Source organism: Heteronotia binoei, chromosome 4 (assembly GCF_032191835.1).
Source record: "Heteronotia binoei isolate CCM8104 ecotype False Entrance Well chromosome 4, APGP_CSIRO_Hbin_v1, whole genome shotgun sequence".
Classification (NCBI taxonomy): Eukaryota; Metazoa; Chordata; class Lepidosauria; order Squamata; family Gekkonidae; genus Heteronotia; species Heteronotia binoei.
In genome coordinates, this window is record NC_083226.1 from 64,684,047 (window position 1) to 64,709,202 (window position 25,156).

Below are 25,156 nucleotides of genomic sequence, written 5' to 3' on the forward strand. Positions count from 1 at the left end.
TAACATAAATTTATTGAATTTAAAACATCTTGCACAGTTAAAACAGTAAAACAAAACATATAACAGCGGTCTATTTAAAACTACACTCAGTTTCCAATGCCAGTTAGTTATAAGCCAGCCGGAAGAGGGCTGTCTTACAGGCCCTGCGGAACTGGCCAAAGTCCCGCAGGGCCCTCACCTCTTCTGGCAGCTGGTTCCACCAGAAAGGGGCCGTTACAGAGAAAGCCCTGTCCCTGGTAGATTTCAGGCAGGCTTCCTTTGGCCTGGAGATAACGAGCAGATTTTGAGATCATAATCTCAGTACTCTCTCGGGAACATGTGGGGAGAGACGGTCCCTAAGGTAGGCAGGTCCTAGGCCATATAGGGCTTTAAAGGTAATAACCAGCACCTTGTGCCTAACTCGGTATATTATTGGCAGCCAGTGCAGAATCCGGAGCCCCGGCCGAATGTGCTCCCTTCTTGAAAGCCCCAATAACAACCGGGCAGCGGCATTCTGCACTAACTGCAACTTCCAGGTTCAGCACAAGGGCAGCCCCATGTAGAGGGCATTGCAGTAGTCTAACCTCGAGGTGACCGTTGCATGGATCACCGTTGCTAGATCATCACGCTCCAGGAAAGGGGCCAACTGCCTCGCCCACCTAAGATGAAAGAATGTGGACTTAGCAGTGGCTGCTATCTGAGCCTCCATCGTTAAGGAAGGCTCCAATAGTACCCCCAGGCTCTTGACCTTGTGCGTCGCTGTCAACGGTGCACCGTCAAAAACTGGCAGGGGGATTTCCCCTCCCGGACCCCGACGACCCAAGCAAAGGACCTCTGTCTTCACCGGATTTAGCCTCAGCTCACTCAGCCTGAGCCACCCAGCCACGGCCTGTAACGCCCGGTCTAAATTTTCTGGGGTGCAGGCCGGCCAGCTCTCCATAAGCAGATAGAGCTGGGTGTCATCAGCATACTGGTGACAACCCAGCCCATACCTTCGGGCAATCTGGGCAAGAGAGTGCATATAGATGTTAAATAACATCGGGGAGAGGACCGCCCCTTGAGGCACTCCGCAATCAAGTGTGTGTCTCTGGGACAGTTCACCCCCAATCATGACCCTTTGTCCCCAACCCTCAAGAAAAGAGGAAAGCCATTGTAAGGCCAACCCCTGGATCCCTGCGTCGGCGAGGCGGCAGGTCAGTAACCGATGGTCAACCGTATCGAATGCTGCCGATAGGTCCAACAACATCAGCACCACCGAGCCGCCCTGATCCAGATGCCGTTGAAGGTCATCTACCGGGGCAACCAACACTGTCTCCATCCCGTGGCCCAGGCGAAAGCCGGACTGAAGGGGATCAAGGACGGAAGCATCCTCCAGGAAGCTCTGTAGCTGCATTGCCGCTGCCCTCTCAATGAGTTTGCCCAAAAAGGGCAAATTCGAGACCAGCCGGTAGTGTGCTAATTCGGCCGGGTCTAACGTTGTTTTTTTCAAGAGGGGAAGGACCACCGCCTTTTTAAGCAGTGTTGGGAAATGCCCTTCCATCAGGGATCTATTTATGATATTCCGCACAGGATATCTAAGCTCCCTCTGGAAGGATTTAATAAGCCAGGAGGGGCATGGGTCCAATTTGCAAGTTGTTGGGTGTGCAGATAAGGGGATCCTGTCAACTTCCTTCAGGCTGAGAGCACTGAAACCATCCAGAACATAATCCGAAGACAGGCACGATGCCTCGGGTTCGCTAACTGTCTCTAATATGGCAGGGAGGTCGTGGCGGAGCGACGCGAACTTATCCGCAAAAAAAATTGTAAAGGCCTCACAGCCAATCTCCAATTCATTAGAATTTGGTCTGCCTTGTGGCAGCGTTGTAAGACTCTGAATTATATTAAACAGTTGTGCTGGGCGCGAAATTGTGAACACAATCTTAGCCGCAAAGTATGTTTTCTTTGCGGTTTTGACTGCCATCTCATAGGACTTCATAATCTCTCTATAAGATGTTTGAGTCACTTCGTCTCGAGTACGCCGCCATTGCCTCTCTAGTCGTCTGAGTCCCTGTTTTAATTGCTGCAACTCTTGGTTATACCAAGGTGTCGACTTTAAACGAGGGCGCAGAGGATGCCTAGGTGCGATCTCATCGATGGCTCTGGAGAGCCTATCATTCCAAGTCTCCACCAAATAATCTAAGGAATCACCAGGGGGCCAGGGATCCCACAGGGCCATCAGGAACCGTTCCGGGTCCATCAGGTTCCATGGGCGAGCTAAAATACGCTCGTCTAAACAGGCTCGGGGTGGCACATCCACTCGAGCCTTGAGGGCATAGTGATCTGACCATGGCACTGCTTTAGCAGCAATATCACTAAAACTCCCGCTGTGAAGACCAAGTCTAACGTGCCCCACCTGATGGGTGGGCGCTGTAACAATTTGGGAGAGTTCCAGTGTCGCCATGGATGACACCAGGTCCATCGCCCGGTTGGAGGCCGCGTCATCGGCATGAGCATTGAAGTCGCCCAAGATCAATAGCCTTGGGTACTCCAATGCCCGGCCTGCTGCGGCCTCCATCAGGGATGATAAGGCGCCAGCCGGTACATTAGGCGGACAGTACACCAGCCAGATCGCCAACCCCTCCCCAACATCCCACATCAGACTGGCACATTCAATGCCCTTGATCTTCGGGGCCGGGAAAGCCCGAAAGGAGTAAGCCTCTCGTATGAATAGTGCCACTCCTCCCCCCCGCCCACTAGTCCACGACTGGTGAAAGACCGAGTATCCTGAGGGGGCCATTTGGGAGAGAGCTACGGTCTCCCCATCACGCACCCAGGTCTTGGTCACGCATGCCAGGTCCACGTCCTGTTCCAGAAGGAATTCCCGAAGGATAGAAATCTTATTATTGATGGACCTGGCATTACATAACACCAGTGACGGAGGCGAGTAATTTTGCCTGGCCCCACTACCTGTCACCATCAGGATAGGACGCAGGCTGGAAGGTGGTCGAGCACTGTCATGTCTCAGCCTTCTTCCCTTATAATTCTGCCTGTTCCCACCATCATACCATCCCCTCCCCAGGAGTACAGGAATCCCCAGGCCAGTCATTTCCTACTGGTGGCCACCAGCTCTTCAACTGGTAGAATATCTGTATCTATTCCCTCTTCAACCCTCCCGTCTCCAACCAATAAACTGTCAACTACCAATAGCTAATAGTTATTTAATTTAAATCCCTCCCCCAATCAACCTCTAATTCCTTAGCAAACAATGATTAAATTAATACGTCCATTGGCTCCTTAATTTAAAAACCTTCCCCAACCAATAACCCATCTCTAATTAATTTGCCATAAATAAATCTCCAATTAGCTAATCAATAAATATCATTTAAATAACCAATAAATAATTAATTATCCACTTCTACCAAATTGGCAGTTAAAAACCGTTAGGGTTAAAGGGTAAAGTGCTGTTGTTTCCAAAGTGACAATAGCCATAAAGTGCAAAGTTCTTCTTATTGTTGTTGTTAAAGTGCGTCAGTGTTCGTAGAGTGCAAATGAGTTTATTCTTATTCTTGGGCGATGTAAGTGCGTGTGTTCTTATTTGAGGGGGGGGGGAGATGTGGTCTTACTCAGAGGTGCAGTATACTATCATGCTGTCTGGCAACCTGAGGCAGCCCTCCACACAACACCGGGGGCCCAGGGAGGCACTAGCCCCCCTGTGTCCCTTCAGCTGTGCGGCTGCACCCCCAGGGACCCAGAATTGCACAATAGCCTGCTGTTGTCACCATCCCCACCAGGCGTCCTCCGGTCACACCTCACCCCGTCGATCTTCCCAGCCTGTTCCAACTCCCCTGTTCTTTGTCCACAACCCTCAATCACAATGTCCAGGGGGGAGTGGGGGAGGAGCGGGGAAGAGGAGGAGGTGGGGCCATCATCCCACTGGTAGCCCAGCTACCTTGGTACTTTGCCCTGTCCCTTTCCCGCAGCTTTGCCAGAACGCCGCCGCTCAGCTCCTCCAGGCTTTGCTCACACTCGGCCAAAATGCTGCCGCTCAACTCCTCCAGGCTTTGCTTGCGTTCCAACCTCAAACGCTCCAGCCTCGCACCAATCCACCATCCACAGTCCACGCCCAACTCTCAGCTTTCACCTGGTCTCGTCTACTGCACCCCGGCCCCCGTATGATAAGCCTCAGACAATTACAGAAGGTCTAATGGTAGCAAAGTGTGAACAGATTTTCTACAATGGTCATGATAGCTTTGAACAGCGAATGAACTATCTCTCTCAGCCTGCTTATTGCATCTAAATAATTTTTTTCTGATAATATACAAAAATATTTGAAGAAATGGTACTTTCCCAAAGAATCTGTGATACAGATGTCAATTTGAAAGTAATCCCTCAGAAATGTGCTAAGGATGTCATTTAAGACATAAAGTTCTGTATGGTTTTGCTGTAGTTACCAATGGTTCATTTACTGTTTTGTACTTCTAAGGGCGGGGTGGGGGGAGGAGAGGAGACAAAGGGGGCACAAAAAACACTCCAAGAATGAAATGGAGTAAAACAGGCCACAGCTTTATCGATTACATCCAATGGAGCATTGACATGGCACAGGGTACAGATTCAGGCACTGGCAATCTGATTGTCATCTAATGGAACCCTTCCCCAACCTCTGTGTGTGTGTGTGTGTGTGTGTGAAACCTAAAGTGGCAAGCCAGTGGACCCACATGAGTAATAGCCTCTGTATGGTTCCTATGCCAGTTGGGATTGGAGTTGGGTGACCGCATCCTAGCTGGGCATGCCACTGTAGGGCTCAACAGCTGATCCCTTAAGGGGGTCCCTATCCAGGGGAGATAGGAACAGTCTCCCATCCCTCCAGTGGATGCAGAACCAATGCCTGAAACCAGGCATTGGAATGTCTAAAACAAGGAGGGCCCAGCATTGTGCCTAATAAAGGCGAGGAGTAAATCATACTGAAGAATATGCTTCCGACTCTGAGGTCTGCTTGAGCCCTGCCCCTACAAACTGTCCCCAGCCTGCAAGTGATTGGACAGCTCAATGAGAGATTGCCAGGTCCCACCATGCCCAGAAGGCTCCCCACCATGGCAGTGAGACTCCAATCAGATTCCATGGCAGAAGGAAAACAAATTCCCGTCCTGCCCATCACCCCATGGCCACAAAATGGTCTCAGGTTAAAAGTGGGGATGTCATTTGTCAATACAATAAACCTACTATGTTGGGCAAGACCGAAGAAACATTCTAATGGCCATGAGAAGCTTCCAAGTCCTTGGAGCAACAAAATACAGTATTTGTGGATATTCTAAACTTAATTTAAATGTTTTTAAATTCCAATTCCAATTATTGCTGACATAGATGCAATCCTTCACTGCATAAGAGATGTACTGAGGCATGAATGAGTACAAGAAAAGTCAATGTCTTATTTTACTGAAAACTTCAGTGCTGCAGAGAATGTGGCTCCCACCAGAGGCAGGCTGAACAGCCGTGCTGACAGGGGCTGTTTTGCCTCCTCATGAGGAGGAAGAGTGGGCAGGGCATGATGGGAGTTGGGGGCGGAGCTACACGCCCTAACAGCTAGCTTTGCTCCCGCTCCTTCAGTCTTCGCCTCGTGCTCAGCCCACCCTCCCATCCTTAGTGCAGTGTGGGCGACAGCTGGTTGCTCTTATTATGTGGGACCAGGTAGAAATTTTTTCACATCTTCCTGTTTGGCTGTGGAAGATGTGTTTTTCACGTACCTCACACTGCTGACAGAAGGGATTGTGGAACTGGCTGGGGTGTGGCTGGTTAAATAGGTTGGTCACTTTCAGTTTGGCTGGGTTTTTGCCTAACTTCCGTTATGCAGCTCAGTGAGTACCATTAGCACCCCAGTTTTGGGGCATGAGGTCCAGCTAAATCATTCCTGGGCTGTGCGGACTAGTTGAGTGATGAAGTGGACGGCCTTGGGTTTCCCTGGATTGATCCGCCCTCCAGTCGTGCGGCTGGGGTTGGAACTCCGAGGCATGACCTTTGCTATGTTGGCTGGGTATGAGTCATTCATTTGGCTATACCTAGGGGCAGTCAATGTCTTATTTTACTGAAAACTTCAGTGCTGCAGAGAATGTGGCTCCCACCAGAGGCAGGCTGAACAGCCATGCTGACAGGGGCTGTTTTGCCTCCTCATGAGGCATGCGGCAGGGGAGGGGTGTTTTGTCCCCTGGCCTGCCATGCTGCCTGTTATGTTTATAGCCCTTGCTGTTATATTAATAAAGAAAGAAAGTGGCCCCTTAGTTACGCAAACCCTTGTGTCTGTCTCTTTCTTCCATCTCTGTGGGGGCAAAAAACTAATGCACCTACATAAAAGGACTCTTGATCATTGTAAATTACAGACATAATTTCCACCATGAAAGAAAGTTTACAGTGAGAAAAGCAACCCCCCATCCTTGCAGAGATTTACCACACATATAGCAAGGGTTAAACCATTACAATGTAGATGCATTTTTAACTAGCTTTCTGCCCATAGAGGTAAAATAAAACTCTAGAATATTTTTATTTATTTACTTTCATTTTTTTATCTTATTGTGAGAGTTTGGACTATATGAAGGATTCATGTGTTATTCATCTGTTTGGACACATAAATGATGTATTCACTAAGGCAGAGAAGAGACATCTAGTTGTTGCCAGAGAAGTTTAAAACAAGAAGGGATGTTGTGCAGTACTGTTAGAAGTGCTGAATACTTGAAATTACAAAAACTCTTCCCAGGATTAGGGAGCATTTCTGTTGAATTTAAGTGTAAACAAATTGCTTTTTTTAAAAAAATGTAGAAAAAGTGATATCATACTTTGAAGAGGAGGCAGAGTTAGTAGACTTCCCGCATACTAACGAGAACCCTTATGCAGGCCCCTTTCCTGTACAGGCAGGGCTTTTTTTGAGCAGGAATGTAGTTCCGGCTGGCTTGGTGTCAGGGGTGTGGCCTGATATGCAAATGAGTTCCTGCTGGGCTTTCTCTACAAAAAGTGTGTGTCCAATGGGAAATGCCATTATATCTTTATTTTTTCAGCTACATTATTATCTGTACAACTTCTGTCAGGTTCACTGGCATCTTGTTTTGAAATATGCTCTAGAAAGTAATGAAAGATGCTGCTGTCTTGATTTCTGCTGATGTATTGATTTGCTTGCTTTCTAGCCTTACTTTGTAATTTCAATACCACAGTTATTTTGTATACACACACACACACTTGCATAACTCCCAACTAAGGACAACACTTTCATGCACAGTTCACAAAAATGTATGCCTTAATACATTTTTTAGTATTTAAGATGCAACAAAACTGTGTTATTTTGCTTGCAACAGACCAATGTAACTACTCCTCTGGATTCTGTTGAATATCTTTAACTTGCCCTCTCCCCCGCCCCTGTCCCCATCATTCAGGGCTGGTTCTCACAACAACCCTTTGAAGCAGATTTGGCTGATAAAAAGGATGACTGTTACCCAGTGATTTTTATGGCAGTTAGTGGGGATTTAAACCTGGGTCTCCCTAGACACCTTTCCTGTATAGTACTGAGTAACTGCTAGAAGTAAATAGATCAGCCACTGAAATAACTCCTCAATCATTTGTAATATACAATAATACTGATTTTACCACAGTATCGTTGAAACACTGTTCCTGAGCAATACATCAGCAACATATGGTTGAAGAAACAAGTCTATTTTACAAGGTTAAAAGCAGAACTTTCTCCTGATAAACAGATTCAGTTACATAACATCTGAACTTTTTCTCCTTAACATCTTAGCATGGCCGGAGATGATGATCTCAATAGCAAATGGTTCAGGATGTCAATCTCTTTAAAACTAAATTAATAAGCCATTTCCCCAGGGTTATTGTCCTTACATTGTTATAGGGTCCCTGTCTTCATATCTTCAGATGTTTTCATTTATAAAGTCCAATTTCCTCCATTATTCAGCAGCATTTTAGTCTGTTATGCTGAACATAACAGTTTCACCTTAGAGCATACGTCTTAGTTTTTTAGTTTCTAAAATTTATCTTGTATATAGGGCAGAAAGAAGAAACCGTGTGCAGTGGATTGTAAACAACTGCTAAAAGTATGGTGTGTGGGGGGGAGGATAAAGAGAAGGAAAGCTGAAAATAGGTTAAGGAGAATAAGAGCTTTGTGACTATATGAAATTGAGCACAAATATGGGGAAACAAGTAGCAGGAGAAACAATAGTAGTAAAGAATTTGACATGTACAGATGTTGAACAAATAATGCTCCCATTTGTGATGGTACATTCTCTTTTTTCAGGATAACAAGATAATCAAATAGATTATGAATTGCTTAGAATACTTAGCAAAGGCTAGAGGCTTCCTTTATTTCATAATTTAAATCTGTTAAATAAAATAACTACTGGAGTTGGAAATGCTTATAATGAGGCAGCTTACAACACTGGCTGCTGCAGGAAATACAACCAATTAAAAGCAAATGAAAGGAAGAAGTTTTCCGCACATGCAGCTTGCCATATTTTCACATTTACATTCCTGGCTACCAGAGCAGCATGTATCCCACCTACCCCTTTCCCACTCTTGCCATATTTTCACATTGACATTCCTGGCTACCAGAGCAGCATGTATCCCACCTACCCCTCTCAGGATGACTTGGAACTCTGAGAATAAAATTCCATGCTCTCTGTGAACTCAGGGCTGGAGTAATGATGGCTGAAGAGTGGTAGAGAAGGCCCATGGTCATAAGAACATACGAACATAAGAGAAGCCATGTTGGATCAGGCCAACGGCCCATCCAGTCCAACACTCTGTGTCATACAGTGGCAAAATTTTTTTATATATACACACACACTGTGGCTAATAGCCACTGATGGACCTGTGCTCCATATTTTTATCTAAACCCCTCTTGAAGGTGGCTATACTTGTGGCTGCCACCACCTCCTGTGGCAGTGAATTCCACATGTTAATCACCCTTTGGGTGAAGAAGTACTTCCTTTTATTCATTTTAACCTGTCTGCTCAGCAATTTCATTTAATGCCCACGAGTTCTTGTATTGTGAGAAAGGGAGAAAAGTACTTCTTTCTCTACTTTCTCCATCCCATGCATTATCTTGTAAACCTCTATCATGTCACCCCGCAGTCGACGTTTCTCCAAGCTAAAGAGTCCCAAGCATTTCAGCCTTTCTTCATAGGGAAAGTGCTCCAGCCTTTCTTCATAGGGAAAGTGCTCCAGCCCTTTAATCATTCTAGTTGCCCTTCTCTGGACTTTCTCCAATGCTATAATATCCTTTTTGAGGTGCGGCGACCAGAACTGCACACAGTACTCTAAATGAGACCGCACCATCGATTTATACAGGGGCATTATGATACTGGCTGATTTGTTTTCAATTCCCTTCCTAATAATTCCCAGCATGGCATTGGCCTTTTTTATTGCAAACGCACACCGTCTTGACATTTTCAGTGAGTTATCTACCATGACCCCAAGATCTCTCTCTTGGTCAGTCTCTGCCAGTTCACACCCCATCAACTTGTATTTGTAGCTGGGATTCTTGGCCCCAATGTGCATTACTTTGCACTTGGCCACATTGAACCGCATCTGCCACTTTGACGCCCACTCACCCAGCCTCAACAGATCCCTTTGGAGTTCCTCACAATCCTCTCTGGTTCTCACCACCCTGAACAATTTAGTGTCATCCGCAAACTTGGCCACTTCACTGCTCACTCCCAACTCTAAATCATTTATGAACAAGTTAAAGAGCATGGGACCCAATACCGAGCCCTGCGGCATCCCACTGCTTACCGTCCTCCACTGCGAAGACTGCCCATTTATACTCATACTTACTAGTAATCAGGGTATGTTGCATGTGGGCCTGGCCCTGTCTTATGGAGTATTAAAACTGAGGTGGTCTTAGCTAAAATTTGATGCACATGTAATGCAACTGCACCTGAGGTTTGCCCTGGAGTCTGTGTTTCTACTTCAAGATCTTTAAGATTAATTTCTGGAACTGAAAGAGCAGCTGCAGAAGATATTGCTATGCGGACTAGACAAGTACAGAAGTTCAAACTTCCAGGGCTTTGGACAATCCAGAAGCTACATACAGCTTGCCAGTCAAATGGCCTCATCTTCCCTTTGTACTTGAAAATAACCTTGAGGCATGTCCACTAACTCACTAAACTAGATGCTCACCTCAGACTATGAGGCTGCTAGGTCAAGCCTCCCTGACACCCTCCAGTTCTGAGTTAGCAAGAAAGGACTACATATAGTTATTTAATTTATAGGTACATATGAACATAAAAAGAGCCATGCAACGTCAGATCAGTCTCATCTAGTCCATCATTGTGTTCACAAAGAGGCCAATAAGCTGCCTCTAGGAAGCCCACAAACAATAAGATGGCAACAGAAATATCCTGCCTGTGTTCCCCAGCAACTGATTTAAAGAGGCATACTACCTCTGGTACTGGAGGGTGTAGATATCCCTCATGACTAGTAGCCACTGATGGCCCCGTCTTCCATGAATTTGTCCACTCCTCCAGACTGGTGGCTATAACTACATCCTGCAGCAGCAAATTTCACAATTTAACTATGCATTGGGTGCAGAAATACTTCCTTTTGTAGTTAAAGTTTCAATCCATATCAACTTCAAGGAAGACAAAAAAATAAGTAGCCTGTGAAGTCTATTACATTAGAGAAAAAGAGAATGGCACAGGAATTCTTCTGTAATGGTTATTGTAGCATGATTCACAACGTTCACATTTTCACATACTTCTAAATGACAGATAATTAGTCTATCAAAAATGGCGCCTTGTGCTTATATGGTGTCCTGTGCTTATACTTAATATTTTGCCTGTTAATAAAAAGTTAGAAGAAACATGATTATACAACCATTTCTAAACACTTAGGGTATTAATGAATTAGGTTAGAACAGATAAATTTGCCTGGAATGAAACCACATGAAACAGAGTTGGAGAATGTCCAACTTGTCAGCAGCTGTGAATGATCCTTGCTTAGCTAAATAAAAATCAGGCCACTGTGTCCCGTATGTTATCTGTCAGTTCATACAAAGAAAGCAGTTTAACACTATATGAGAATAAACAATGCAATCCTAAACAGTTACACCTTTCTAATCTAATGGATCTGTTCCATTGTAATTAGCCTAGAAATTATCTGCTCAGTACCCTCAGGGTTTAACAAAGTTTACCACTTTAGAACTAATGCCATAACTGATAAATGCAATAGCTGTTCACTGAAAAAGAAAATAAGATCATTCTAAAAACATAAAGTAAAAGATGCTATTTCACATGTATCTTATGGTCATTAGTTTAATAAGCAAAACATATACAAGCAGCCAAGTCTGATAGTGAGGGTGAACATTAGTGTCTGTCAGTACAGCACCATTAGAAATAATTCAAATTTGAAAAAAGAGTACTGAATTTTAGAATAATTAACATTACAATTTGGACCATAAAACATAATAACAGAACAAAACTAAAGTACATTAGGAACCACACTGGTATTACCCAATTTAATCATCCAACACAAGGATTTAGAATTGTGCTATCAGTCAGAAGAAAACTCCTTTAGGAAAAAGAGTTTTAACATCCCTTCCCCTTTGAATGAATGCCCTTTCTCCAATACCAAGTTACAAAGATCTAGCAAAATTCCACTAAGTTTCAAAATTTCTTTACCAAGAAATGTGGCTGATTGCTGTTGACAGAAAACCAATTTAAAAAGCACAGCTGAGCATACAGAAGTGGCCACAGAGTTCTCTACATTACAGCACTTGCCTATTTCAGTTTATTATATTTCTTAATGTTTACTTCCAATGTACTAAAACAGTATTACACTCTCAAAGATAATTCCACGGCAGTCCTGACATAAAGGGTATGTCCGTTATGTAAACATCTACCATGAAAGCAGAAACTTGCTCCACATTGGCTGCTGTGGCACCCTGTATGAGGCAAGTGAGGTAGAGCTGGACAGCTCCATACTTCTCATCTTTTTAAAAATGAGGAAATCTTCTTCTTTCATTGTTTGCTGGCACAAATGTTGCTATTGTTAGGATTCAAGGGCCTGCTTTACTAGATGGGATAAAACAGCAGTACACTGTCCCATTTGTATCCCAGAAAAGTCCTTGTCATGTACTGCACTGAATGTGCAGAGCCAGTTTGTAGCTACTGCAACACAGCAATACCTAGGTCCAAAATCTGAGCAATACACTATGGCAGGGGAAACAGAAACTGAACTCCTATTTCACTCCCCAGGCAGCTTTGCCACAATAAAACAGTTGTTGGGCTTGTAGTATGAGCTCCAGAAAGAGCATGAGAAAGAGCATGAACAGACGTAATCCTTTAAAAATTGCCAATTCTCTGATTACTGTGAGAATATACAGAAGGCAATGAATTATATGCCAAGGAATATAACAATCGAATCTAATTGCTAAAACTAAATGTTAACATATTTTTACAGAATCCTTTTTAAAAAGTATTCTATATGCATTTTCCTGCTTGACTGCCTTACTGGATAAGCCTAAACCTCCACCTCCTTTCTGTTCTCTGTGGGATGGTGTGTGCTCTCAGCTATGCAGAGAAATGAAGAAACCTTGCATAACCTGAATCAGACTTTTTGCTAGCATCCCATTTATTCATGAACACCCTCTCCTTGCATCTGTTGAAAGTCTAACTTAAATTATTATTTCTGTATTACAAAAAGTTGCAAGCAAGCTGTTTAACATTTTTCCGTTATTTTTCTGTTATTAATTAAAAATGAGCTGCAATGTTTGTGCAAAATTAAAAGAAATTGGACTTGTAAACTGCATATGCTGTGTTTGGCTCCCAGCTGGAATATTTAAAAGCCTAAGTAGTGGACTTTTTCTATAATATGTTAGGTACTGCAAAAGCTTTAATGTTTTAAATTACACATGAATTCTTCATCAGTTGTATTTTTTTTCCTTATCTTTTGCATCATCATTTTCATGTACATATTTTGAGTTAATTATCTTATATTGCTTACATAACACATATATACATTTGTTGCAGAATTGTTTTTACTAAAATCAGTTTCTTGTGTTCAGTTAAAATCTGCTATGGCATAGCTGCAGTAGTGTACTCAAATAATTTACTAAAGCAGCCAGTTAGGGTAGGAAGCTAAAAAATGAATTAACTCAGTTTTACATATTTTTGCATGTTCTACTCTACATTTTTTTCATATTTTATCCAAAGTGGTTACAGCAAGCTTTACATTTAAATATGGGTAACACATATATTCATTATATGTTCCATCCAATAAAAATATTAAAGCTGTCATCAAACATAACAGCTTTATGGATATAAATATCACACTGTGGATGAAGAATGTAAAATATGTGCACATGGGCTAAAAAGTGAAGTCTGAAATGGCTGGCTACATATATCATTTTGACCATGCGTGCATGTGGCAAAGAGCCACCATGGGCTGTGGGGTTTCCAGAACATGTTCAGAAAATGTATGTTTGTAGCCACAACAAATAATGTGCATTCATATATAGTATAATTCTCAGTAAGTAATAAGAGGAATAACCCTATTTATGGTGTTTATAACACCACTAACTATACATAATATGTAGTTACCGCTGTTTCCATTCACATTTTTTTTAAAAAAAACCTGAAAAGCAGTCTTACAAGTTGAAACTGAGAACAGAAAGAGCACAGGATATGGGCTGGGGGAATCTGCTTTACCTTAACATTTCCTGCCATTCACTTATTGGTGGGGAAGCAGTCAGTGAAGACTGAGGAGACAGAAATCTGCTCTTGCTTTCAAATGCAGCCATCCAGGCTGCTGTTCTTTAAAAAGACAAGAAAAAGAATTGCTGTGCCAGTGCCCAGAAGAGGGGAGACCAGCTGGACTTTCTTCTGATTGGTTTGTAAGTCTAATTAAACAAACTTTAGAGGATGAATAGAATTTAAAAGGGCTGCCAATTAAAGTATTATTCTTAGAAATGAACTGGAGTACATTTTTATTACCCACACCTTGCACACTTGGTTTCCTTAGAACAAAACAGAGATCCAGCATTCATCATATTCTCCCGGAAGAAGACCCACTGAAAATAATGGGACTTATGGCAATAGAAAGTGTCTGATTTTGAGAATGTTTCTCAAAACCAAAGCATATTTGTTTCTTCAGGGAAGGAAGGAATAATCAGAAAGTTTCTCCATAGTGTCCCCTCTCTATTCTGTGGCTGACCTCAAATAACCATGCACAGATTTAAACCAGCCATTTATATAAACTGCCTTAAGAAATTAGCAGTAACTGCCAGAGGTGAACATTGTACTGTACAGTGCCCATAGGTGGCTATGGAGACTTAATAAGTAACAGAAAGAGACAGCTGCTGAGACTTTTCACCATTCAACCACACAGCCTAGAACCAGTTTTTCTTGCTTGCAGAGCAAAGGCTGAATCAAACATTGCTTACTCCACTCTAGCATTAAATGCATCTCAGACCACAGTAAGTGCTGAGTATACTGTTCATTGCTTTAAAACACACACACACTTTTGCTACTTGCATGTGGATAATATACTACCTAGAATTATGGGGAAAAGATGCATATATTAAACTGGTACCAAAAGTCATTGATGATATGTACTTCAACATGAGAAATGGAGGAACACACATACACAAAAGTCAAAGGCAATGTTTTCACGGTACCTTAAGAAGTCTGACAGATGGGAGAAAGGCAGCATGGCAAAGCTTCCGAATAGTCCAATTTAGTGGCCGGGGAGCATCACTTTGACTCATGACCTCAAAAATTCCAGTGTAATAATGAAATGAAGACTGGACAAATGCCTACAAAACAAGCACTCTTCCACATTGTTGACATCCCATATCCATTAGGTGTCTCCACCTGTAATTCCGTGGAGTGATGCCTCCTATAACTTGGCTGAAAAGCTGGCAAAGTGAATTTGCTTTTGCTACTGATCCTCCTTAAGAAAACACCCTCCCAGCTTGGAGCAGTAGTGCTCATGCATACCAAATGTGGTTGAACGGGAGCAATCAAACTGCTTGCTTCTGCTCAGGGGAGGGCTGCACCATGTTACAAGCAAAGGGACAGCCTGTATATTTTTTTTATAAAGCCTGCAGTAAGAGCTGTGTGCTCATTCTCATTCCCTCTCTTCCTTCAGAGTACAAGTCATTTGTTTTGCTCTTTTTTGTCACACAGAGAGGACAACAGAATGTATAAATCAAGCAAAGGAAAAGGGTAGTCCCCAATCCCTCTTGCAGAGCTCTGCAAGAAAAGAGATAAAGCTTTCAAAGAGGGAGGAGGGGCTAACATTCTCAGTGAGAGAGACGGTTCTGAAACATTAAAAATATCACCTGCTCACCCTTTGACTTATTCCGTCTGAAGATATTAAAATATAACTGATTTAATACTCTACAATACTGTGGTTATTTTATTATCAGAAAATTAGTAGGGCTGTCTTCTACCACAATACCATTTTTTATGAAAAAATAAAACTGAAGATGCATTTAGATGTAAATTTTCTAAGGAAACTATGTGAAGCCTTACACAGCCATGGGTTGTTTAAGGTAGGCAATGCTATACTTTAAAGGGCATCTCTAGACCAGCTTTTGTTGTTGTTAAAAAAACCCTCTAGATTTTAGCTTAAGCACCCCAATTGTGGGTTGTGCTAACTCCACTCCTGCACCAGCGGAGTTAAGCCCACACAATTAATTTGGGGTAGCCCTGCTGCAGAGGAATAACAGATGTTCCCCTTGCATGCTCTGTGTGTGTGTGTGTGTTCTGGGCTTTAGGAATGAAACACAGTGATGTTTACTTCAGTGAAAAAGAGAGAAACTTATTACAAAAAAATAAGAAAAGACAAAGAAATAACAAAACACTGCAGCACCGCTGTAAACAAACCTTTGTTCAGGTTTACCACTTTTAAATGGGCTATGGGAGCACTGCTGAAAAAGTGGTACAGAAGGGGACCACTGATTTTTAAATTTATATATTAAACTTTTCAACGTTTTGTCAGTGAGAAAGCGGGTTGCATGTCACTAATGTTTACAATCAGGCAAGCACAGTGTACTATCTACTGAAAATAGCACCTACCATCCTACAAGGTGGACATTTTCAGTGTGGAAAAACAAATAACTGGCCAATGATTCTAAGGGTACTGATTGGCTTGATAAATAGAGATGTTCAAGAGCCTACAATAATGTTTCTGTTGCACTATGTGTAGTGGGGGGGAGAGGCCACCAGCAAATTCCTTCTCATGTCAGGGATGGTGGAGAAAGCAAGAGGTGGTAAATGGAGTTAAGGCACTTGAAAGAATGTATGTCCCAAAACCTTTAGAGAAGGAGGTTGTAAGCAATATGCAGGTTCATCACACAGTTCCTTTAGCCATGGCAGTACCACTCCCCAAGTAGACTTTCTTGAGCCAGGTTAGAAGTGTGAGAAAATTTTCCTCTCATGGATACTGTTATCCAAATCAAAACCACTGCCTGAATTGCAAAGCGCATAAGGATCATCCCTGACATTGCACTTTGGAATAAAAGCAACAATTCCTTTTTTCTTTCTATTTATAATCCCAGAAATTGTTAAACAACTGTATTTTCAGTTAGAAGTACAATTATTCCTCCGGTGACTATGTGGGAATAGCACTAAGGTATATTGTATATTGCTCATAAATTACCTGATGCTTGCTAGCAACAGGATATTGATATTTGAAATTACAAGCGTAGTTATCTTCAGGGGAAGCAATGAAGAAATTTAGGTGACAAAAAACAAAAACAATTACTTGCTGGGGCAAGCTTTGCCTCCCTGGTAGGGAAGGAAGGATCTGCAGCCCGTTTGGGCGTGCGATTGAGGGGGCGCGGCTTGGCCATTATCGGCCAGACCTCTGCTCCTTGATTCAGTGCCCAGATGACGATCGGTTTGAGCAGGAGCATTTGCTAGCGCTCCGGGTCGGCTTGGGGGTGCCTTGACTGCTTTTGAGGGCCCCCCCACTCCCTCCCTCCTGTCTGTTTCCCTCCTGTCTGTTTCCCTCCTGTCTGTTTCCCTCCTGTCGGCCATCGAGTTGCGTTTCATCGTGTTGCTTATCAGCGATTGTGTCGCTGATAAGCAGGAAAGGAGCGTCGGGATTGTGAAGCGGGCTGCGGCTGTCTGCTGGGGCTTTGGGGCTTCGCTGGAAGGACAGGGAGCTTCGTTGATGGCCAGCATATTGTTCTTATTATTGCCCTCCCTTTTTTGTTTTTTCATCATAATTGGGTGGCAAGGGAGTTCCTGTGCCATTCCCTTTCTTTGCAGGGAAAAAGGGCTTGTTTTGTGGTCGTTGGATCCTCTGGTGGGGTTGGGGGGGGGTGTTATTTTAACTGAGCCAGCCATATTTTCTTCCCCTTCTTGTTGTATGAGGTGGTGGCCATATTTGATTCCCCTATCTTCTCTGAAGGAAGGCGGCCAGTTTAGGTGGCTTTTGAGAGGAGGCCATTTTGTGGGGCTGCCCTAGCTCGTGACAGCTTTGCATCGGCAGACATTTTTGCAGCTTTTAGGGCCATTTAGTAGTGGAGGCGGCTTTGGGGTCGCCTTCGTACGGGAACACTTGGGTGTCTGCTGCAGGTGCTATTGGCCCGGGCATTGCTAAGATGTCAGGAAGAAAGGGGTCTGGTAAATCCAAGGACAAGCAGCCCGCACCAAAGGCCCCTAAGGCTCTGCCCAAAAGGCCACCACCACCTTTATCTTCTTCCGATGATGAAGGCAAGGAGGGTGTTAATGCCAGCATAATGCAAAGGCTGTTGGCGCTGGAGGAGGCATCTGGTATTCCTCCTTCAGAGAGAGTAGGTGTGGAAAAGGCTTCTAAAAGGGTGCTCCAGGTGAATATGTTAACCAGGTTGTCTATTCTCGAGGGCAGGTCTGGTGCATTCATCACTGGCAGTGCCATGGGTCTCGGTGGTCCAGATGGGGGATCGGTGTCATTGTCAGGAGCTGCTGGACCTGGGTCAATGTTGGTGCCCGTTGGATCTGTTGGTAAGGCTGGGGACATTCCACAGGCATATGCTGGGCTAGCTTGGCCTTGGGGTCTTGCCACGCCTGCAGGGCAAGGCATTCCTGCTGGGAGTGCTGTGTTTTCTCCCCCCACAGGTATGGGCTCACAGTCAAATTGCTCTTGACCAACTGGACAGAGTAGCTCTTGTGGAGTTTGGCTGGGTGTGGGGCAGCAGGGTCTTGCAGGCTCTTTTATGGGGGGTTGGGGCTACCCTTCTCCTTACAGGGCGGTCCCTTTTACCGCCTTACCTTTTGGGGAAGTAGCTCTGCCTTTAGGGGATCATTTGTTGCCTGCAACAAAAGATAAGTCCCTAATGGGGGAGTATGTTGATATCTTCTCCATCCTGTTCCAGGAGTTGGAGACGAAGGATAAGGAAGACCTGGATGACAAGGACAAAGAAAAATTGAAGAAGTGCAGGTGGACTGGACTAGGGCCAATTGGCTGCCAGGGTTTTTTATCTATGCAGGAGTGATTGCACATGCCCAGCCTTGGAGGGTGGCTGCACTCATTCAATACATGGATATCATGTATACACTATGTTCAGTGGACCTGCCTGGATTCAATATGATGAGGAATTCAGGATGAGGGCTGCATTGTACTCTTTCCTTCAGTGGGACTGCATTCACCAGCAGCTGTGTCTGCAGGTTATGTCTCCTGCATGACCAAATTTAGGTGACCGCTCTGACAGCGGTCATTTGGTGGCCAGGTCAGCTGCAACCTCCTCAGCTTCGGCAGCCTCTTCCCACAGTTCTGCGGGGCAGGTGGTTCAACCCCGCCTGCTTTGTTGGGAGTTCAGTTCTCAGGGAGTATGTAGCAGAAAGGCTTGTCAGCCCAAACACGAATGCTCCATGTGTGGCGGGTCTCACTCCTTCAATAACTGCCTGAAAGCTCGGGTACGTAAGAATCAAAAAAAGCCAGGAGGAGGGGGAGGAAGTTATCAGGCTGGAAAATGAGTCCAGTCTGATAAAGCTGGGTCCTCTTGAACACTGGCTGTCCAGGTACCCACGGAGGGCTGACAGCGTTTACCTGCTAAAAGGTTTAAGTTTGGTTTTAGGATCACTTTTCAGGGGCCCCGGGTTCCATTTATGTCTGGGAATCTTAGTTCTGTTAAGGGTTTAGAGCAGGTGGTTAAACATAAGATTGCCAAGGAGTTGGCTGAGGGCAGGGTTTTGGGCCCATTTCCTCATCCCCCTGTGCATAACCCTTGGGCATGGTGCCTAAAAAGGCGCCTGGGGAATTTCGCTTGATTCACCATCTTTCCTTCCCCAAAGAGAAGTCCATTAATGATGGGATTCCTGAGCATTTATGCTCTGTTAGGTACACCAGCTTCGATCAGGTCATAGCCGTGGTGCGACACTGTGGGGTGTGTGCAGAGTTGGCAAAATGTGATATTAAATCTGCATTTAGCCTTTTACCTGTTCATCCTGCTGATTTTGAGCTCTTGGGATTTTCTTTTGAGGGTCAATTTTACATGGACAGAGCATTGCCAATGGGCTGCTCTGTATTGTGTTCAGCTTTTGAGTGTTTCAGCACATTCCTGGAATGGGCTGTTCACGAAAAAGTGGGTTTGCAGGATGTCATTCATTATTTGGATGGCTACCTTTTTGTGGGTCCTGTGGGGACTGGGCATTGTGCACAGCTGCTGTCTGGCTTTATGGAGCTGGCCGCAGAACTTGGGGTTCCTTTGGCTCAAGAAAAGATGGAGGGTCCGGCACCAAAACTGATCTTTTTGGGGATTGAGCTGGATACTCTTGGGTAGCTGTTCAGGATTCCTTTCCAAAAACTAATAGATTTAAGGAACAGGATTCATTCCTTTCTTCTTAAACGGAAGGTCTCCTTGATTGAGTTGCAGCAGCTGGTTGGGCATCTTAACTTTGCTTGCAAAGTGATTGCCCTGGGGTGAGCCTTTCTCCGTAGGCTTTGTGATGCTATGGCAGGCCTACGCTTGCCTCAGCACAGAACACGGGTTATTAGCAGCATGAGGGAAGATTTGGGGGTATGGCAAGAATTTTTGGAGTCCTTTAATGGGATCTCTTTTTGGAGAGATGACATGAGGCTTGAAGCTGAGCTCCAGGTCATGTCTGATGCTGCTGGATCTTTGGGTTTTGGAGTCTATTTCCATGGATATTGGTGCGCTGACAGTTGGCCAGACTCCTGGATGCAGGTAGGAGTGAACCGAGATCTTATGTTTCTCAAGTTCTTTCCCATTCTGGTTGCAGTTTGGCTGTGGGGGCTGGATATGGCCAATCACACAGTTCATTTTTGGTGCAATAATATGGCGGTACTCTATGTCATTAATTTCCTTTCATCCAAATCCCAGCGGGTTATGAGGTTGGTGAGGGCCTTCACTCTGCGTTGCCTGTGGCTTAACGTATTGTTTCAGCCAAGCATGTTCCTGGGGTAAATAATGGGGTGGCTGATGCTCTCTCTAGTATAGGTTTCGTCAGCTGGCCGCAGATGCCGATCGAGAGGCGGCACCCATGCCCCAGGAGCTGTGGCTGATTGGAGAGCCAAGGCCTGCAGAGCGATAGACCTAGCCATTGGGCCTAGCACCAGGAAGTCTTACAAACGTGCTGTGAGGCAGTTTGAGGACTTTAGGGCTTAGGTAAGGTATCGCATTGTTGGCCCCTCCCGGTGGAACAGTTGTTTCCCTACGAGGTAAGGGACTGGCCATGTGATCCATTAGGGGGCGCCTGTTTGCATTAGCTTTTGCCAGTAAGGCGCTGGGTTATAAGGAAGAAACAGCTGATTTTCATCTCTGAAAAATGCTGGAGGGGTGGGCCAGAGAGGCTGGACTTAGGCTGGACACATGGAAATCTATTTCCCCTCTGATCCTTAGGGGTCTGAAGGAGGTTTGGGGCATGGTGTGTGATTCATATTTTGAGGCCTCTTTGTTTCATGTTGCGTCCCTGGAAGCTTTTTTCGGGGCTCTTAGAGTCAGTGAGCTAGTGGCACAGTCCAGAAACGATGTTTCTGGTAATGCTTCGTTGCTACGGGACCTGAGGTTATCCGTCGGCAAAGCGGTCATTACTGTCCGTAGCTCTAAGACGGACCAGTGTCAAAGAGGTACCGTGCTTGAGCTTGGCATCTGCTCCAAGCTTGAGCTGTGCTCAGTTTCGGCTTTGGCTGCTTATTTGGCAGCTCGGGGGCCCAAGGAAGGGGTTATATAGATATATCCACTGGGTGATGGTAAGACTAGAAGCTATCCTTACACACACACACACACACAGAAACATGGCAGGAGTTATGAACTCAGATATATATGAGCAAAGTTCCATCCATGCAAAAAGGCATGGATCCTTTCTTCTGTATCCAATTGTGTCTTCTGAAAAGTGCTTTGAAAAGTTAGAAGACCTATTCAGGATTGTGAGGGATCTGATGCAGTAATTCCTTCTGCCTAATCCAAACCACAGACTAGAAAAAACGCGGTTCCAGCCTTACTTCCTATAGTATTTTGAAGTCTATGATGATCATTTTAATCGCAAGATCAATTTTAAAATCCAAAAGTATATTTTCTTGCTGGAGTGCTAGCAAAAGTAACAATTGGTGAAGCACAATATTTAAACAACAATTGAAGGGTGGAAACCAGCTCAGGAAGTCCATTAATCACAACCCTAATCAACCATTTTATTTACCTAATCAACCATTTTGGCATGGATGTTGAAGGGCTTTAAAGTTTTAGATTGTGAATGGGATGATAGTTTTAAAAACAGAAATTTAATGAAACTACCAGAATTGAAACAAATTTTGCTATCTTTTTAAACAACTACTATAAATAAATTGTCAGACTCATAATTAATTTATAAACTAAGCCTCCTCCTGTTTGTATTCATGACAATATAGATTTATTTTTTTAGAGTTCCAGATAGTTGTTTCTATACTGCTTACATAAAAAAACTTTAAAAGAATACAAGATTAAGTAGTCTTCCAACAAAGTTAATTATTTTTCATATTTAAAACTATTTTTATAATTTTAAAATACACACTAGATAGCATTGATTTACAGTACACTGAAATGAACATGAAAGAATCGCAAACTCGAAGACTCTTTGGAGTGGAGGGTGGGATATAAATCCAATATCTTCTTCTTCTTCCCAAGAAAAGTATCTCCTCACCTTGTATTAACCTCGTCAATATCCAACAACTTCCCGCACCCATTTACCCTAATTAATCAACTCTTAACTCTATTCAGAAAACCTGGTAGCTTTTCTCATCCAGTACTTATAGGGTCATCAGCACCTATTGTCCACCTCAGAAAAATACATCATTGTTTTGCAGGCAAACACACCAGACTGCTCCAGGGAGCATTTTCCTCAATAATTGTAGTACTCCGTTCCATTAGTAGTGTGTGTATGTGTTCTAGAATCCATACCTACACCTCTACTTGTGTGTGGGCTTTCTCTTCCTCACTCTGTGAAATGTTGGTCATTACACTGCTGCCTCCACTGACTTTGGTATTTGAGACTGGTAACTATAGCTTCCCAAAAATTGCTTTCTCCCATCTCTTTCCTGATTTTCTCTTAGCTAGCTCATGTGTTTTTACGTGTGCCTGTATTTTTTATGTGTGCATGTTTTTTTTATCTTTTTTCCTTCTTTTAAAATAAAATCCTTTCCAGTTGAACATCTGACTGGTTTATTTCAAGAGTTCTTTAAGGGAAAGATCTCCATCTGCATAGGTTAAGAATCCCAGTTAAGAATCCCAGAATCCCTCCCCCGCCCCCCCCCCCCCGCTTTATCTCCTCCAAACTAATTCCCCCCACTAATTAGGAGACTGCCAATCTGGATTACAGTGACTCTTCTTAGGATGTCACTGTAGATCTTCAGATCCTTAGACCCATGATTCTCAGTGGCTCAAAAGCCACATGTGGCTCTAACATACCATCTCTGGTTCTTCTTAGCCACACAGCTCTCCAATGTGGTACCCAATCTAAATCCTAGGAAAGTGGCCCAGTTGGGCTTGCAGTTGCCACACTGAAACAGCTGATGAGGGAGTGACTGGAGTATGGGCAATCAGAAAACTTACAGCCAGGAATGGAAGTAAAAGTCTCATCCTATCCAACAACATCCCACTTTCTCTGCAGCCTAGGCTTCCCAGTCCCAGGTCCCAGTGGGGGATCCCCCAGTTTTGCAGAACAGCCACCATGTTCCTTTAAACCTTGGCAGGCTTAGAAGATGCTTGCAACTGTTTGTGTTTTGGAATGTTTGCACACCTTTCAAGCTCAGCAGAAGGAAAGCAGGGGGTGGGGTGAACAGGCAGAGCCACGAGTGTGTGAAACTGTGAGAAAGGCAGAGTCCCTCTGTTTTGCATTCACTTCAGAAGTCATTTCTACAGTAAAGTGGATAGGAAAGAGTTAGCTAGAACCTGATAAAAGAGATGGAGGAAAACTCCACCCCCTAGGCTGTTCTCCTTTCCTGTCTGAAGAAGCTGGTTGAAATGCAGCAGATGGTTACATTCAGCAACTCCCAAGAGTAAATTGCCCCAGTGAGATCACAAAAGTGTGGGCTTGCAAACTATTTATTTTGGCTGCTTTGTGTGTGTGTGTCTGTGTGTGTCCCTTTTAAAAGCCACGCTTGGAAATTCTTCCAAAGCCTGACAAGGGGATTTGTGGGGGTATGACAAATTTCACTTTCATTTAGTGGAAGTGCAGCTGCCAGGGTAGGCCAAAAAAGAGAATGAAGAAATGAACACAGTATTCAGGGCAACTGTACTGCTGACTTTTTATTTATTTATTTAGGGAATGGGAAAGTCTCCTGGCTTTGCCCCCAAAGTCCTGAGCTGAACCTGGCAACCTTTACTGCAACCTTTACTTCAGCCTTTACTGCAGTGTCATCCCAGCACCCAAGTAGATCTTATGAGAAGAACAAGCTGTCTACAGAGAAAGAGAGAGTAAAACTAAAAGAACCACAGTAGTCACATGGGAGAAAAATGAACTGGTCACAGTGGGTTCTTTACCACTAGCTTGGTCTCCCTCTAGGCACCTTTGTGACCTGAGTTCAGTGCCTCAAGCTGAAGAGAGAGAGAGCAAGAAGGCAAATAGGTAGGCAGAAGGCACCCAGACTTCTTGCAAAGAGAGACTTCAAAATGCTGCTTATTGGCTCAGAACAGGCTTCTGAGTGGGAAACCTGAGCACTCTTACCTTCCTGGTTGCTTTCTAGTCATCTCCCCAGCCTGAAGCAATATAGTATTGTCTGTTTCACTCTCACCTGACCTGCTTGGAGCCTCTCTTTGGAATTGCTCATGGCCTGACTCAAGCAGACTCCTACACTGGAAAGTATAGGCATTCTTAAATTCCATCTCTGCCTCCTTAGTCTCTCCCCAGCATGAGGCTGAGCAGATTGTGCAAGGAAAAGACAGGCACTCTGCCTGTTCTTCTTTCCACAGCCTGCTGAACTCTTAGCAGGCGAGTTGTAATATGAGCTTCAGGCATCTTCTAAACCCTCACACATTTCAATCCTATATACACATTTCCTGAGTGGAAGTCCCACTGAAGAAAGTGGGGCCTACTTTGGAGTAAAGATGTATAGGATGATGTCTTCATGGTTCCTGTGATGGAGGGGCTTTGAATTTGGTGGCTTTTCAAGACATCTACCCCCATCCCAGATGATGGACGTGAAGGCAGGAGGAACTCTTTAGAGACTGTGATAACTTCATAATTAATATGGGTCCAGGATAAAACTAACAGTTTTATTTTTAAAACACAACACAACTTATCCATGAAGATTATGTTATTGTGTGGAGATTTAGGGGTTCTGTGTATGAAGCTGGATCAATATATTCAGCTGAATAAGATGGTGGAATATGGCATATCACTGTTGAAGGCAAACAATACTACTTGAATTTTTTTTTCTTTTTAAAAACTTACTATAGTTCTGTCTGGTCTATGTTCTGCAGTGCTTGATTTCAACTTGAAGAGAAGTTTTAGCATAGGGAAGCATTTTGTAGCATGTAGTCTATTAAGGAGTTATGGAGAACTTGAAAGCTTCCATGCTGTTTTATGTTATAAGCAGGGCTTTTTTTTTGTAGCAGGAAGTCCTTTGCATATTAGGCCATGCACCCCTGATGTAGCCAATCCTCCAAGAGTTTACAGTAGGCCTTGTAAGAAGGGCCTTGTAAAAAGAGCCTTGGAGGACTGGCTACATCAGGGAGGTGTGGCCTAATATGCAAAGGAGATCTTGCTATAAAAAAAGCCCTGGT

At 44.0% G+C, this 25,156-nt stretch overlaps 1 protein-coding gene across 10 annotated transcripts in view; it reads right to left on the reverse strand.

Annotated features, from left to right (window-relative positions):
- Positions 1 to 25,156, reverse strand: part of TRPM3 (transient receptor potential cation channel subfamily M member 3) — a 608,524-nt gene that overhangs the window by 451,837 nt on the left and 131,531 nt on the right. For 2 of the 10 annotated variants that reach the window (XM_060237458.1, XM_060237454.1), the window contains exon 1: positions 14,624 to 14,909. The exons of 6 other annotated variants lie outside the window; for them this stretch is intronic. In XM_060237458.1, the coding sequence (XP_060093441.1) occupies positions 14,624 to 14,713 (90 nt within the window). In that variant the 5' untranslated portion in view covers positions 14,714 to 14,909. Of the gene's footprint in view, positions 1 to 14,623; positions 14,911 to 25,156 lie in introns of those variants that run through there. 2 more of the 10 variants (XM_060237457.1, XM_060237456.1) reach the window with 2 other exon arrangements.